The sequence below is a fragment of the Sinocyclocheilus grahami genome, unplaced genomic scaffold (genome assembly GCF_001515645.1).
Source record: "Sinocyclocheilus grahami isolate Dianchi unplaced genomic scaffold, SAMN03320097.WGS_v1.1 scaffold272.1, whole genome shotgun sequence".
NCBI lineage: Eukaryota > Metazoa > Chordata > Actinopteri > Cypriniformes > Cyprinidae > Sinocyclocheilus > Sinocyclocheilus grahami.
This window is the reverse complement of record NW_015505451.1, coordinates 999,372-1,014,568: the sequence shown is the minus strand read 5'-3', so window position 1 is coordinate 1,014,568 and position 15,197 is coordinate 999,372. Positions and strand designations below refer to the sequence as shown.

Genomic DNA, 15,197 nt, shown 5'->3' with positions numbered 1-15,197 from the left:
GTTTTTGCTCTTATAAACAAGAGACGCGCATAATAGTATCCAATTGCAGAGTTATTGAGATGCACCTGTATTTTTTAAAAGGTCCTGTTCACAAATGATCTCTTAACGGTAATTTACCAGTAAAGACTGTATGTGTGAAAAGGGCTTCCTCTGTATATGCGGTGAGTTTGGGTTGCTTAACGTTCATCTGGGAAAACTCACTTGATTTGTAACGTAAATCATTTACACCTATGCCAACACAGGAGAATACATCAACATATTTCTAAATAAGTGATGTATTGTCCACACTAGAGGCTTAGTAGCTAGTCTGTAACTAAATCTATACATTATTTGGTTGCACCAGTTGTTCGTAAGGCAGGACGTAGGTAGTAGTTCGTAAGCTCTCCGTAAAGTAATGCGTGGTCGCATATGACGTTTACCCCAAATCATCCAATAGAAACCTTCAAATACGCGAGCAGAACTTGTTTAAATGCTATGAATTTTAATTTATCCTTCATTCTAACTTCTTTTGCTTCACGTATACTAACGGTAAAAACTAGTTTCCATTCAAAATTATACATTAATAACATTATACTATATGTAAGCTATTTTTATATGTAAATAACATTCAGAAACTGTAATTGAAATAAATAAGGATCAATAAATACTAAAAGAAAAAAAAACATAAGAAATGCTAAGTTTTTAACCCTTGTTTTTAATGTTTTATTTCTCTAATATTTTCCTATTTCCTTCTATATTTGTTGATACTGCTGACAAGAATTATGACATTTCTATGGTATCAAAAATGTTGGAATCATAAAGACCTTATTTAAAGCAAAAATAACTATATTGTGATGTATATTGTTACTGTGAAATAAAATTACTCATTGTGATATAAGATTTTCATATCGTGCACCCCTATGTGTATATAATATATACACATATATTAGCAAGTGACAGATATTTACAGCTATATATACAGTATGCATGTATACACACACGCACACTGTATATTCAGCTGTAAACTTATGTTACTTGCTAAACTGGCAAATACTAATACATTATTTAGCCCAGTGTTCGCACGTCTGAAATTATTTATACATTTACAAAATTGTCAGTTGTGCCATGTCAATAATTTGGCATATTGGCAAAAATCAGTTCATCATAGTATAAATAAAAATTCATAATAAATTTGATGACATTTTTTGTTTACTTTTGGTCAATAAACTGTTTTGGTACTGTACTGTGTTCAGTTTGCATTAATGCAGTCTATTCAGAACAGTGGTCTAGTGTTTGTTTTTGATGATTTGATGCTGTCTGAGGCCTACGAATGTTTTGCAAGATCAAACACTTTCAGATTTGAGAAGACGTGTGTAGATCCAGCTCTTTTTGTACAGAAAGAGAAGAGAGAAAGATCAGTTATACAGCTTTTGTGTTTTTCCATCACATTCTACTGGAGAATTATTTCTGTATCTGGCAGATGCTTTTATCCCAAGCGACTTTCAAGACAAACCTTGTCGATTTATGTGTTCTCTGCAACTCGAACGATGACCTTGGCATTGTAAGCGGCATGCTTTACCAATTAAAGCTACAGGGAATGAAAAAATGTGCAGTTATGATGCAAATATCTACAAACCAACCCGCTTATATAACAGAGACTCCTCCGATTTAATGGAGCTCAGAGAAGCGTCTAGTTTTAAAACTAGAGCTTCTACTTCTTATTTTTGATGTTCCTCCGTTGATGCCTGTTTTTGCGCTTCACAGTGTTGTCAGTGATGCATTTTGTTGCACAACATTTGGCAAAGTGTTTTGTTTTTGTTGTAGACATTGCTGGATGTTCAGTTTATTATTGCATAGTGTGTTTGTCTGAGTATTGACTCTCACGGCCGGATCCTCGTCCACCAGAGCTGCTGGCATCTGCCACGGGGTGGCACAGGAGAGAGTGTTTGTTGCCATGACGATGATGGAAAAATTTAATTTGTGCCTGCTGCACCCTCAACCAGGCCGTTTCCAGGCGATTGGTATCAGCTCCACTTCACTCAAGCGTGGTAGAGGCTTTAAAAGCAGTTCCTTCATGAGTGAATCACTTGAATGCATTATTGTGACTCAAAATCATTAACATGTCTTGAAAGATGTGGCAACCTTGCCAAGTTTTCCAGTGCAAGTCGGAGCCAAGTTTACATTTACAGTTGCTTTGGTTTATAGGACTTTATGAGGCCATTTCCGACTGTGACAATTAAGAGGAAAGACTTCACTGAGGTACTGTAGATCATAACAAAATACATGATTTCAGCTGTCTTTCAGAAATGAAGCATTGTTGTGTGGCCAGTTTCTGAGCCAAGATGTCAAGCTGAGATTCAGACATATACAGGTCGAAGAACAGGTGTTTCTGTGGCCATCTGGATGATTATGATCGCAAACACGTAGCTGTTTCCTGAGCAGCTGTTCTTGAGTTGCAGCAGGGCTGTGCTCTGTGAGGGGGATGATCGTTTGTAGTTCTGTTGAGGTCTGTCACTGCTTTGTTGAAGGAGAGGAACATTGTGAATTGTTTTGTTTGCTGGAAGAAGGTAGAGTGTAAGGTAGAGTCTGGCTGTTTCAAACATTTGTTGGAGAAAATCAGCTAAGAAATATATACATTTTTAATGTGCCATGTTCAATATTTCTGTAGCATTTTTTCACGTATTAAGTCCACTTTGGACTTCAGGTGAAAAAGTCATAAAGTAGTCTTACACTACAGGTGTTATTGCTATTATATTTAAGATCTTTAATAAGATATAAGATATGTACTCTACCATTCAAAAATGTAGGGTCAGTAAAAAATTTATTGAAATGAATTAAATTGGTTATAAGTGACGTTAAATACATTTATAATGTTACAAAATGTGTATTTCAAATAAATTAAACTTTCTGTTTTGCAAAGAATCCTGAAAAATATGTGATGGTTGTATGACAAATATTAAGCTGCACAACTGTTTTCAGCATTGATAATCATAAGAAAAAAAATCAGCACAAGTGTCATCACAAGGAATAAATTATATTTCAACAAAACAGAAAACAGTTACTTTAAATCATAATACTATTTCACAATTTTTTTTTATGAAATAAATGCAGCCTTGGTGAGAAAAAGAGAAAATCTTTCCAACCCCCAAATTTTGAATGGTAGTGATCTTTATGATTGAATGCATTAAACTTTTGGCATATGAAAACTAACATCAAGGCAGGCCAAGATGCTGAATATTAATTGATATAAATACCGATGGACGTTTTAGTATTTTATTGTACCTATAACTGGGCATCACTTCCAGACATGAAATTTGTAATTTTTTATCCTCTCTTGGCTTAATATGCAGATAAAGCTGTAATTAAATGATTAATTAATAGGTTTATGAAGGTGTCAAAACCGTGGCTCTGTGGCACTATCAGAAGTAACTCCGTCTGTTTAACCAGCCTGACAGACAGCACTAAATTTGGTTCAACCAATGGTGAGAGTTTGAGGCAGGTCCATCTGTTTTTCTGACCAATGACAAGAACATGGTTCTTCAGGAACAAGATTCTGATTTGTTTTCATGTGTTCTTTGATATTCTTTGTCCAAGATTTTCCTTGTATTATATAATCCACCCAGAAAAAGATAGAACATTTTGTCTTGCCCATATAAAACAATGACAGTAACTGTTTTTCCCAAGCCAGCCTCATGTGGTTTGATGTTAAAGTTTAAAACTCTGCTCCTCTCCTCATGTTTAACTGCTTTGTTGGGGCATCAGTTATTCCTCTGAAACACTGTGTGAGTTTCAGCTTTATCATGTTCTATTAATAAATCATTCATGTTGTGTAGTTTAGATGCAAGGCACTTTGAATGCATGAATGTGTGTGTGTGTGTGTGTGTGTGTGTGTGTGGTGTATATGCGATGAGTGTTGTTTTACTCTTACATTTTAGGTTTAGTACACTCCAAAGCTGAATGTATATTATTATTGGAGTCATGTTTTAATATTCAAGCAATACTGTATGCCACACATTAGTTTCTGAAGGCTTAATGCAGACTTTCATTTTCTCATTTTGCTTAGATCTCTCTCTCTCATACTCACAAGCGTCCCAGGCCTTTGAATCTCCTCCGGTGCTCATTAGTGGCTGACACTTGAAAGTTTCGACAATATTTCAATATTTATCGGTTTTACGTAACTGAGCTGCAGTTGAGGGCAGAAGCATGAAACGGCAGCAGACACAGCAAATCTCCAGGGCTCGAGCACAATTCTCAGCCTCTCCCTTATGCTTGAAAATGATGATGGTCTGCCATCTTTACTGGAACATTAGATAAGAGTATAATAGCAGAGAGAAATAGGGCTATCTGAGGTACCTGTGGGTCACCAGTGAGGACAATGTTTGTCTTTCAAAGAGTTTAAATAACATTATTTATTTAACTTTGGGATATCTTGGTGAAGGTGACACTGGAAAATAATACACATTTACTTATAATACCGACACTGAAAATCAGCGAAGTTCCTTTTTTAAGGTGATACTTAACATTATAAAAATGAAAATTCTGGCATCATTTACTCTCGTGTTGTTCTAAACCTGCATGACTTTGTCAAAAATATTGAAAAGTGTCCATAAATATTATTTAGGACCCCATTGACTTTCATTGTGACAAAGACATGGATCATAATATCTTGTTCCACAGAATGTCATATAGGTTTGGACTGACATGAGAACCTTGGCATACTATTTCAGCGCTCTATTTTGGACACACAAATTAGGCAATAATATTTACAGTGTGTGAATTCAGATGCAGTCAGTATTTTGGTCTGTCAGGTCTGCTCAGAAACCTACCAAAAAGGTTGTCATTCGTGTTGTCAAGGTGGTGAGACATAAAAACAAACCCCTCGGCAGCAGATCAAAATCTCATTCTAGTTCAATCAATTTAGGTCAATGTAGATGCTTGTCACTTTTTGCGTTAGACAGTTGACGTGACCAAAATGATGCTGCAGGGAATAACAGAACGACTAGAGAAAAGAAATGAGAGAGAGTGAGAAGAGGAGGGTGGGTCAGATGGAGACAGGGACGCAACGAAAGAGAGCAAGAGAGAGGGAGGGATTGATAGCGTTCTTCCGTGGCTTTTGAGTGGGACATGTTTTCATCCAGTTGCAGTTCAAATCCATCTACGTTCAGGGTCAAGACCAACCATAACTCTGTCCATCTCCCTTATTCTGTCACTTCTCTTTGAATCCACTCCTCTCATTCCGTGTTGGGATTGATTTTTTTCATTCCTCGAGTCTTCATGCTGCTCCTATACAACCGTTTCCTCTCTCTCCTAGAATCGATCTACCGCCGTGGAGCTAGACGATGGAGGAAGCTGTACCGGGTGAACGGACACCTCTTCCAGGCCAAGCGCTTTAACAGGGTAAGTTAAAGTCCTCTAGTCTTCTCCAACATGAATAATGACGTCTGATTGGATACTTCATGTGTTTTTCACACTTTGTTTAGATGTAAGGTTTGTTGTGTGTTGATAGGTCTTGTTTATGGCAAATATCATACATATAAAACGAGAAGTGTCCTGTTATAGTGGACGAATTTCCTAGTCATGTTTAAATACAATCTACCTATTTTTTTTATTATAACACAGATAGTGTACACACTACTGTTCAAAAGTTTGAGGTCAGTAAGATTTTATTTTTGCATACTTGATACTTCATGTGTTTTTCACACTTTGTTTAGATGTAAGGTTTGTTGTGTGTTGATAGGTCTTGTTTATGGCAAATATCATACATATAAAACGAGAAGTGTCCTGTTATAGTGGACGAATTTCCTAGTCATGTTTAAATACAATCTACCTATTTTTTTTTATTATAACACAGATAGTGTACACACTACTGTTCAAAAGTTTGAGGTCAGTAAGATTTTATTTTTGCATACTTTTATTCAGCAAGGATGCATTAAATTGCTCAAAAGGGACAGTAAAACATTTATAATGTTGAAAAAATTATATTTAAAATAAATGCTGTTATTTTGAACTTTATCCAAAGAAATCCTGAAAAAAAGTATTTCAGTTTCCACAAAAATATTTAGCAACTGTTTTCAACACTGATAATCATAATACAAAAATATTTCTTGAGCTGTAAATCAACAAACAGAATGATTTCTGAAGGATCTTGTGACATTGAAGACTGGAGTAATGCTGCAAATTCATCTTTGTCATCACAGGAATAAATTACATTTTAAAATATATTTAAACAGAAAACAGTTATTTTAAATTATAATGATATTTCACTATTTTCTGTTTTTACAGTATGTTTAAACAAATAAATTAAGCCTTGGTAAGCATAAAAGACTTCTGTCAAAAACATTAAAAAAGTTATACAAACCCGAACTTGTGAACAGTATTTTTAATTGTTTCATATATGATTATACTAAATATATTTCTGTTGTCTAACCCTTCCTTTCAAATGACATTTATTTCAGCAAATGGTTAAGTAGCTGTAGTTGCGACTGTTAGCATGTTTAGCTGTTGTAGTGACTGTTTTGCTAAATATCCGCTGCTGTGTTAGTGTCTGTTTTGAGTTGCTGTTGTAGTAACTGTAAGCACTTTTGGATGTACACTCTTAAAAATAAAGGTGCTTCAAAAGGTTCTTCAAGCGATGCCATAGAAGAACCATTTTTGGTTCCACAAAGAGCCATTCAGTCAAAGGTTCTTTAAAGAACCATCTCTTTCTTACCTTTTTATAATCTGAAGAACCTTCTTTCGCCACAAAGAACCCTTTGTGAAACAGAAAGGTTCTTCAGATGTTAAAAGTTCTTTATAGAACCATTTAGACAAAAAGGCTCTTCTATGGCATCGTGAAGCACATTTATTTTTAAGAGTGGAGTAGTAACTTATGGTGAATGTCTATAGTTGTTTTAAATTGTAATAATATCTAATGAATATCTGACTGTTACAATACATATCTGTTTGTTGAGTAGATGTTAGCAAAACTGTTAGCATAACTGTTAGCATATTTAGATGTAGTAGCAAGTGTTAGACGATTGCAAAAAGCAACTAACTCTTTAACTCTCAATCATTATCTGTTGAGCTGTTGACTAGGAGAAAGCATTTGATGTTGTTGTTTTTGGTGAGACAGTGGTCTGCTTGAGCAGTGTTTGGTTTTAGCCCCAGTTTTTAAACTCCAACCTGATCTATTGCTTGAATAAAACACACCATAACTGACTATTAGAAAATCCTGTACAAAGGCAAGGAGTGAGGCTCCCGAGTGCAATGTCTCTGTTATGCAGCGATGCCCTGCCGTTAATCAGATCTCATCCCTGGAGGGATTGTTATGTTAATGCAGACTTCTTCCTGCAGCAGTCTTCATTCTTCTACTGAGCAGAACATGTGCCAAACAAAGAAGAACACCAAAACAACATAAGAGAGAGTGATAGAAGAGAGAGCGGGTGGAACAAAGATAGCAGAGAGAGAGACGGAAAGGGACATTGTCCTTTTTGCCTGCGCTATTATTGTGAATGCTGAAATGTCCCTTTTCTTGGAAATGTTTCAATGCTTCTCAGAGATAGGGGATAAGAAGAAAACCGAGAAAGAGAGACACATTATGAGCACAGCGCCCTCAGATAGCTCCCACTCACAGCAGGTGTGTGACATGTTAATGTGCGTAAATTACTCTTCTCATTTCTCTCGTCTTAACAAGGTGATCGATGTATAACCACATTATGAACAACATGGCAGAACTGCAGGATGACATCAAGCTAAGCAGAAACATGGCTTCAAAATCATATAAAGTTATGTCTAGAGAGTCTCGTTTTAGATCAGATTTCTTGAAAAGCTCTAATGTTAGGCTGCATAAACTGCTTAACCCAGACATCCATTTGAGTCTGTAATTGTAAAACACATTTAACCAAGCTAAAGGTGGCTGTTTAAAGATGCAGTGTGTAATTTCTGCACCATTACTAAAATATCGTTCAGAATAACATACTAACATATTTTACAACTCTATGGCTGCATTATACTGTGCACAGTGTGCAAATGTTCTGTATGAACAGACTATATGGAAGATCTACTGCATTTGTTAAAATACACATTGTACGGAATACTGTATCCCATAATGCAGTGCTGTCAGACCTTTTATTTCCAGTGAGGTGCATCAATTTTTAATATATGTTATTTGATATAATAATCTTTAGGATTAGAGATATGATTAACCGGTAGAAATTTGTCAACCAGTAGAGATTTTGCAGTTACAAGTTCACGTGACGTTGCTGTGCTACCTGTCACAAAAACGTATCGTTTGCACTCGTTTTTAAGCATTGCGGTTTAAAAACAAGTGATTTTAAACCGTTGAAATGCATTCAGCAGTGAAAGAGAATTAATTTCGCTATATGCGCACTGTCTGAGAGACTGTTTCTGAGCACTGTCAGAGAGATGCGTACACATGAAGATGGTGCTCATAGAGCGCGGGAGTATTTTACGGAGTTATTTTTGCCGCTTTATAAACCTTGAACGGTTAAATACACACATGTATGTGTCAAAAACAAAGTAATTTATGTGAAAGAAAAAAAATCACATAAGAGGCATCTCTTAAAGTGACAGCAGTCTAATATTCCTGCTGTCTGTCATTCATGTTAATCAAACAACAAAAGAGAGAAAATTTCTCACTGCTCTTGACTAAATCACTTTTGTAACTTTAAGAAGAAGAAATATATATTTAATTTACAAAGTGATGAATATGCACTGTTTTTATACATTTGATTACTTTATACAGTGTGTGTAGCATTTCTTATTTATTTGATCTACTGTAGTTTTTGTCCTATTGCTTGTATTTAGTTTCTCATTCTTTTTTTAGTTGCTGACTGTTTATTTGTCTTCATTTTTTTGTTTAGGCTAATAAATAAATAAATATATAAATAAATAAATATATATATATTTTTATTTTTTGTTATATTGACATTGGTGACAAGAATTATGAAATTTCTATGGTATCAAACATTTTTATATCATAAAGAACTTGTTTAAAGCAAAAATATTGTGTTAGCGAGAAATAAAATTACTCATATCCTGATATAAGATTTTGGTCATATCACCCACCCCTGATTAATATAAAATGTAGGATTTTGATTTATATTTCAGGATTTTTTTATTTTATTTATATATATTATTTTTTATAGTTATTTTGTTATTTATTATTATTTTTATAGTGTTTTTATATAAGTTAGTGTTATTTTAAACACATTTTGTTTTAATATATGAATAATATTTGATAAGCTATTTGATTGTTTGATATAGAAATTTTTAGAATATATGTATGATAGATGCCACTCACATGCATTGTAAATTCAGGTGACAACAATGTAGCATATTACATTTTAATACATTTTAACTTTGCATTATACCCACAAGTTCACTTTACAAAAATAAATAAATAAATACATAAAATAAGTTATTAGCTAGTGCTTTCTGTGGCCACATCTCTCTCTCTCTGAAAAAACATTCTGCCCTCCTGCTACTTTTTCCACTTCTCTCTCCTCTCGTTCTCCATAGAAACAAGGGATGTAACAGAAGTAGGTCATGTTTTTTCCTCCCTCCGTCCTTCCTTTAAGGATCTGACTCGTTCCCTCCCTCCCATCAGCACCTCTGGATCTCTGTCTCTCTGTTTCTCTCTGTGTTCTCAGCCCTCTTGAGACAGACAGGGCATGTACAGTCACTAACAAATCAATTTAAAGGCTACAAAATATTCACTTTTACCTTTCACATCCTTTCCTCACTGTTTCCATGTGTTTTTCATCCATCATATGTGTTTGACATCCTCTCTGCTCTATTGAATCATCATGACATCCTTCTCACAAACAATACAAATGCATTTCAAAGCCTCTTGAGACTTCTAGAAATGTATTTTCCAGTAATGTGGTGGAAGCACACAAGACTTGTGCTGTTTACTGAGATTATTTCCACTCGTCTGTGTTGTTTTTGATGGCATGTGTTGTGTCTGAAAGTGGAAAGAGAAGCAGATTTTCTTCAAATTTGAGTTCACAGAGATTAATTTATGATGTCATAAATAAGGAAATTGGCATCTGTTGCCGTGGCGATAGGTAGCAGGCGAGGCATCTGTGGTGCATCAGTTGGAGCTTTTGATTACGCTCAAAACATCAGGCACCTGTAATATAAGAAACAGCCGCTAAAACACAGCAAACTGCAATTCAGTGGTTACAGAAATGGAGACATTTTCTTGGGATGGTTATATTTTATAGTGTTTTAGTGGTTTTTATCTTTTTGATATTGTTTTTAAGGCGAGACACTGCAGGTGAATAGGGTAAAAATATTAACTAATAGTTATCACCTTACTTACCCAGTTGATTGATTACATTGATAATTGCAAACATTTTTTGTATTACAAGTTTAATAAAAATTTGTTTAAATATGCAAATGAGGCATTATTTAATGAAATCTGCACTAATTTGCATACATTTCTAGTACAAAAATCTGAACACTGGATGAAGTCAGTTTCAAAAAATTCTTATTTAATTTTTTTGACATATTGGAGTCAAATGTTTTTACAGAGGGAATTTTGGGTATCTCTTTTTGTCGCTCCGTAATTCAGAAAAATCTTTGAACAGCCAGAAAACAATATATTTTCACAATTTTGGGGGGAATAAAATGTTGTATACAATCAAGCAAATTATATATGAACAAATCCCTCTGTAAAAATCTTCAGAATATATACAGGAATAAAAATGTAAAGTTTGGTGTGTGTAAGTGCTACTGAAGTGGAGATTTATGGCTCAGTGTAGGAGAAAAAACTCATTTTGAGAAAACTGCCTTTTAAAAACATGTATTGTAATTTAAATCTATTGACACAAATAGATAAAGTGCTATAAAATAAGCACTTAACAGTGTCTTTTGGATGTTTCTTTCCACTAGTCTTTATCAACACTTTATGAAAAGCCCAACATTTTTTTTATTTTGCCTGCAGTGTCTCCCCTTAAGAGAGAATGTTAGAGGAATTTATTTGAAGTGTTTATTTCTGGATTTAATGAAAGATGGATGTCTTAAAGATTCGCTCAGGCTATGAAGGACTGACCTTGTCTAAACTCTGAACTCTGCTGTTAGCATGTTCTTCCTTAACACGCAAGAAAACAAAGTGGCGGTTTCAAATGACTTACATTAAGTGATGGATATTGACATGCGCAAACTCTAGACAGTCATAGCACTGTTTTAATGGTAAGTGTTTTAATAGTGTGTGTGTGTCTGTGTGGTAATGCGCTGAGATCATTTCCAGGCACTTCACTCATCTCGGCTCTTCTGAGGTCGCGGTCGATAAAAACCGAGCCCAGGTTTCTCTCATCTCTTAGCCGACTGACCTGTATTTTCAACACCATTGGCAAAGATAACAAACACTTAACACTTAACCTTCACCTTCTGATATCAATGACAACAATTTAAAGGGGTCATAATCTACATTTTTCTGCAATTTTATTTGTATCTACTTATGATGTTTTATTGGTATTGATTATATTGTTAATATATGAAGATGAAGTTTGGTTTTATATATATATATATATATACACACACCCAACGCTTTGTGCGAAGTGGGGGAAGTCGTGGCCTAATGGTTAGAGAGTCAGACTCATAACCCAAAAGTTGTGGGTTCGAGTCTCGTACCGGCAGGGATTGTAGGTGGGGGGAGTGAATGTACAGCGCTCTCTGTACATTGGGTATCTCCCACCTTCAATACCACGACTGAGGTGCCCTTGAGCAAGGCACCGACCCCCAACTGCTCCCCGGGCGCCGCAGCAAAAAAATGGCTGCCCACTGCTCCGGGTGTGTGTTCACGGTTTGTGTGTGTTCACTGCTGTGTGTGTGCACTTTGGATAGGTAAATGCAGAGCACTAATTCCGAGTATGGGTCACCATACTTGGCCACATGTCATGTCACGTCACTTTAACTGATTACACATAATCATCAGATTCCAAAAATTAAGCGTTTGTAATTAGATTGAATTAAATTACATTTTAAAATCTCATAATCAGATTACAGTTACGTTTCTATTGATTACATGAATACAGAATATTATCACAATAGCAATAAATGATTCATGATTTATGGACAAAAATCATTTCAGGTTTAAGTAGAGTTTCAACACTGCATCGACTACTGATGAATGCATTAATTATTATTTGAATTATCACGTAGAAGATTAACCATGTATTACTATGTCTTTGGAAGGCTTTTGTCTTTCAAACACATTAAAATGCACAAATTCACATTATTTCTTATTTACATGTAATGCAGGCATTTCCAAACTTTTCTTTCACCTAATATATATAAAAGTCAAAAATAATGTAAAACTAATCAAAAAGTATTGTGATTATATTACCTAAAATGTGTAATGTAATGTATTACATTACTAACTACTAAATACTTTTGTCATGTAATTTGGAGTAATCTACCCAGCTCTCTCTGTATATACACACATATACTGTACATATATGTATATGTGCAGTTGCCATACCCTAGCCCAGTCAGGCGTGCCATGGAAAATTATCCAAACTTCATATCTCTATTATAATTAGTTATTATTATTTTAAATCAATGCTACTGGTCTTCCTTATGTCTGTTTGAGGGTTTTACAAATATTTCATGAATACAGAATATTATCACAATAGCAATAAATGATTCATGATTTATGGACAAAAATCATTTCAGGTTTAAGTAGAGTTTCAACACTGCATCGACTACTGATGAATGCATTAATTATTATTTGAATTATCACGTAGAAGATTAACCATGTATTACTATGTCTTTGGAAGGCTTTTGTCTTTCAAACACATTAAAATGCACAAATTCACATTATTTCTTATTTACATGTAATGCAGGCATTTCCAAACTTTTCTTTCACCTAATATATATAAAAGTCAAAAATAATGTAAAACTAATCAAAAAGTATTGTGATTATATTACCTAAAATGTGTAATGTAATGTATTACATTACTAACTACTAAATACTTTTGTCATGTAATTTGGAGTAATCTACCCAGCTCTCTCTGTATATACACACATATACTGTACATATATGTATATGTGCAGTTGCCATACCCTAGCCCAGTCAGGCGTGCCATGGAAAATTATCCAAACTTCATATCTCTATTATAATTAGTTATTATTATTTTAAATCAATGCTACTGGTCTTCCTTATGTCTGTTTGAGGGTTTTACAAATATTTATCCAATGAAAAGCATTTAAAAGAGCTTGTCACTAAAGCTCGTAATGCCATTCTCAAACTGTCAGCGAAACCTCATAACTTCACCCCGCCTCCATTCAGATTGACGCGCCACACACAGCCTGGAGGACAGATCTCCGCTTGTTCTCAATGTAAGGGTAAATAAATAACTGTGATGTTTGAAAAAGTACAGCGTTTTGTTTATTCAAACATTGTCTATAAAGGTCAATGTTTTTGTGTGTTTGAAGAGAAGAGAAGAGTCTTAGCTTTTGACGTCTAGTTGTAGCCATATACTTTTGTACGTTTTAAATATCCTGTGCATATAGCGCTTCATTGTTTCATGATATTTTGGCCAAGTGTATTAAACGACAAGAAAAACTGTAGCACCCATATAGCTACAATAAAAGTTATAACCTGTAAGTTGATGAAAGCGTTTAATGCGATGCACTTGCTGCCTCAGATACAGCCGTACTAATGACAGACAAAACAGATCTCCGTCATTCGCTGGTCAAAAACTAACTCCATTTAATGTTAAGTGCAAATGTCTGATAAAGCCACAATACCTACTCTGACGACGTTTAAACGTTATCCCTTTCTATATTTTTTCCTATATTTCAATGCTTAGTGTTGTTTTGTGTTGTAGATTTTTTAAAACTGTGACATATATATAATATTCTGCTGTATCACATTAATATATTACATATATTAAAATATTTTAAAATAATCGTGCTGCAGCATAAATCATTGTATAAATTAAAAATTATATATTACAAATTTGTGAGTGTGTGGATGCTTATTATATTATTATTACATTAAGCAGCTCAACTGTTTTCAACATCGATAATAATGACAAATGTTTCTTGACCACCAAATGAACATATTAGAATGATTTCTGAAGAATCATGTGACGCTGAAGACTGGAGTAATGATGCTGAAAATTCAGCTTTGCCATAACAGAAATAAATAGTTATTTAATAAATAATTAGAAATAAATAATTTGTAATATATTCAAATAGAAAACAGTTGCAATTCGATACATTTCAGAACACAAAAATTCTCAAAATCAAGCTTACATAGGTTAAAGTGTCTAGTAAAGCGACTTAATTATCAAAACTACAGACAAATTCTGTGTTCAGTCTCTTCATTAGTTTAAAGCATGTTCTGTTTCATAGGACAGATTGTGCTTTTTGCCTCCATTGCGTTCTGTGTGCAGTCATTTTAAGAGCTCCTGGCCAAAATCCCTATCAAATTAACGTCATGGAGCACAGCGTAAATGGAAATCCATTTCATCCAGCACTCAGAAATCCTTCCTGGCTGTATCATTTGTGAGGCATTTCGGGTGAATCCTCATGATGAGTCTAATCCAGTGCTGCGTCGAGCATTTGCCAAGTCGTGAGGGAACAGAATGAAACCACCTCTCTCATGCTTTCTCTATCAGTTTTTTCTCTCTCACATTTTTCCTGTTGAAGCAGTAACATGGTGTTCTACTGTGTGAGCAAAAAGACTGTTTTTACTTGCTTGTGTGTTTGTTTTCTGTCACCGGTTTTCAATCAAAATGTCTTTCGCAGCATTTGTCCTTTTTCAGCCTTTCTGTGCTAGTTCTGCCAAGCATGCTTTGCATTCCTTTCAAAGTTAACTCTGGTTGGTGAATCCTGCTTGTTTGAAATCTGAGAGATCATGTATCTAAGAATGTGATTGGTGTGTGTGATCTGAATGTGTGTGTCGTTTTTGGGCTGATGGGACTGCGGGCAGCACTCTGATGTGGACGATCACTCCCATTCTTCAGAGATTCACAGATGATGTCACTCTGAAGAGCCTCAGGTCCTTGTAATTATCATCAGTGTCCCACTTATGGCTCAGTAGTGTGTGTGTGTGTGTGTGTTTTAGAGTTTGCTGAATGACATGGATGGCTTTGAATTAGACATGTTTTATTCTCTCTTTACAAAAGAGACAGAGGAGGGAGGATTAGGAGGAGAGGATATGAAAAATACAGAGAAAGGCAAGGAGAACTGTGTGTGTGTGT

The 15,197-nt window shown here is 34.9% G+C and overlaps 1 protein-coding gene across 1 annotated transcript in view; it reads left to right on the top strand.

The window, feature by feature from the left end:
• Positions 1 to 15,197, top strand: part of prkcz (protein kinase C, zeta) — a 71,101-nt gene that overhangs the window by 10,469 nt on the left and 45,435 nt on the right. Inside the window, exon 2 of the mRNA XM_016291513.1 lies at positions 5,291 to 5,376. Coding sequence (XP_016146999.1) covers positions 5,291 to 5,376 — 86 coding nt within the window. The remainder of the gene's footprint in view (positions 1 to 5,290; positions 5,377 to 15,197) is intronic.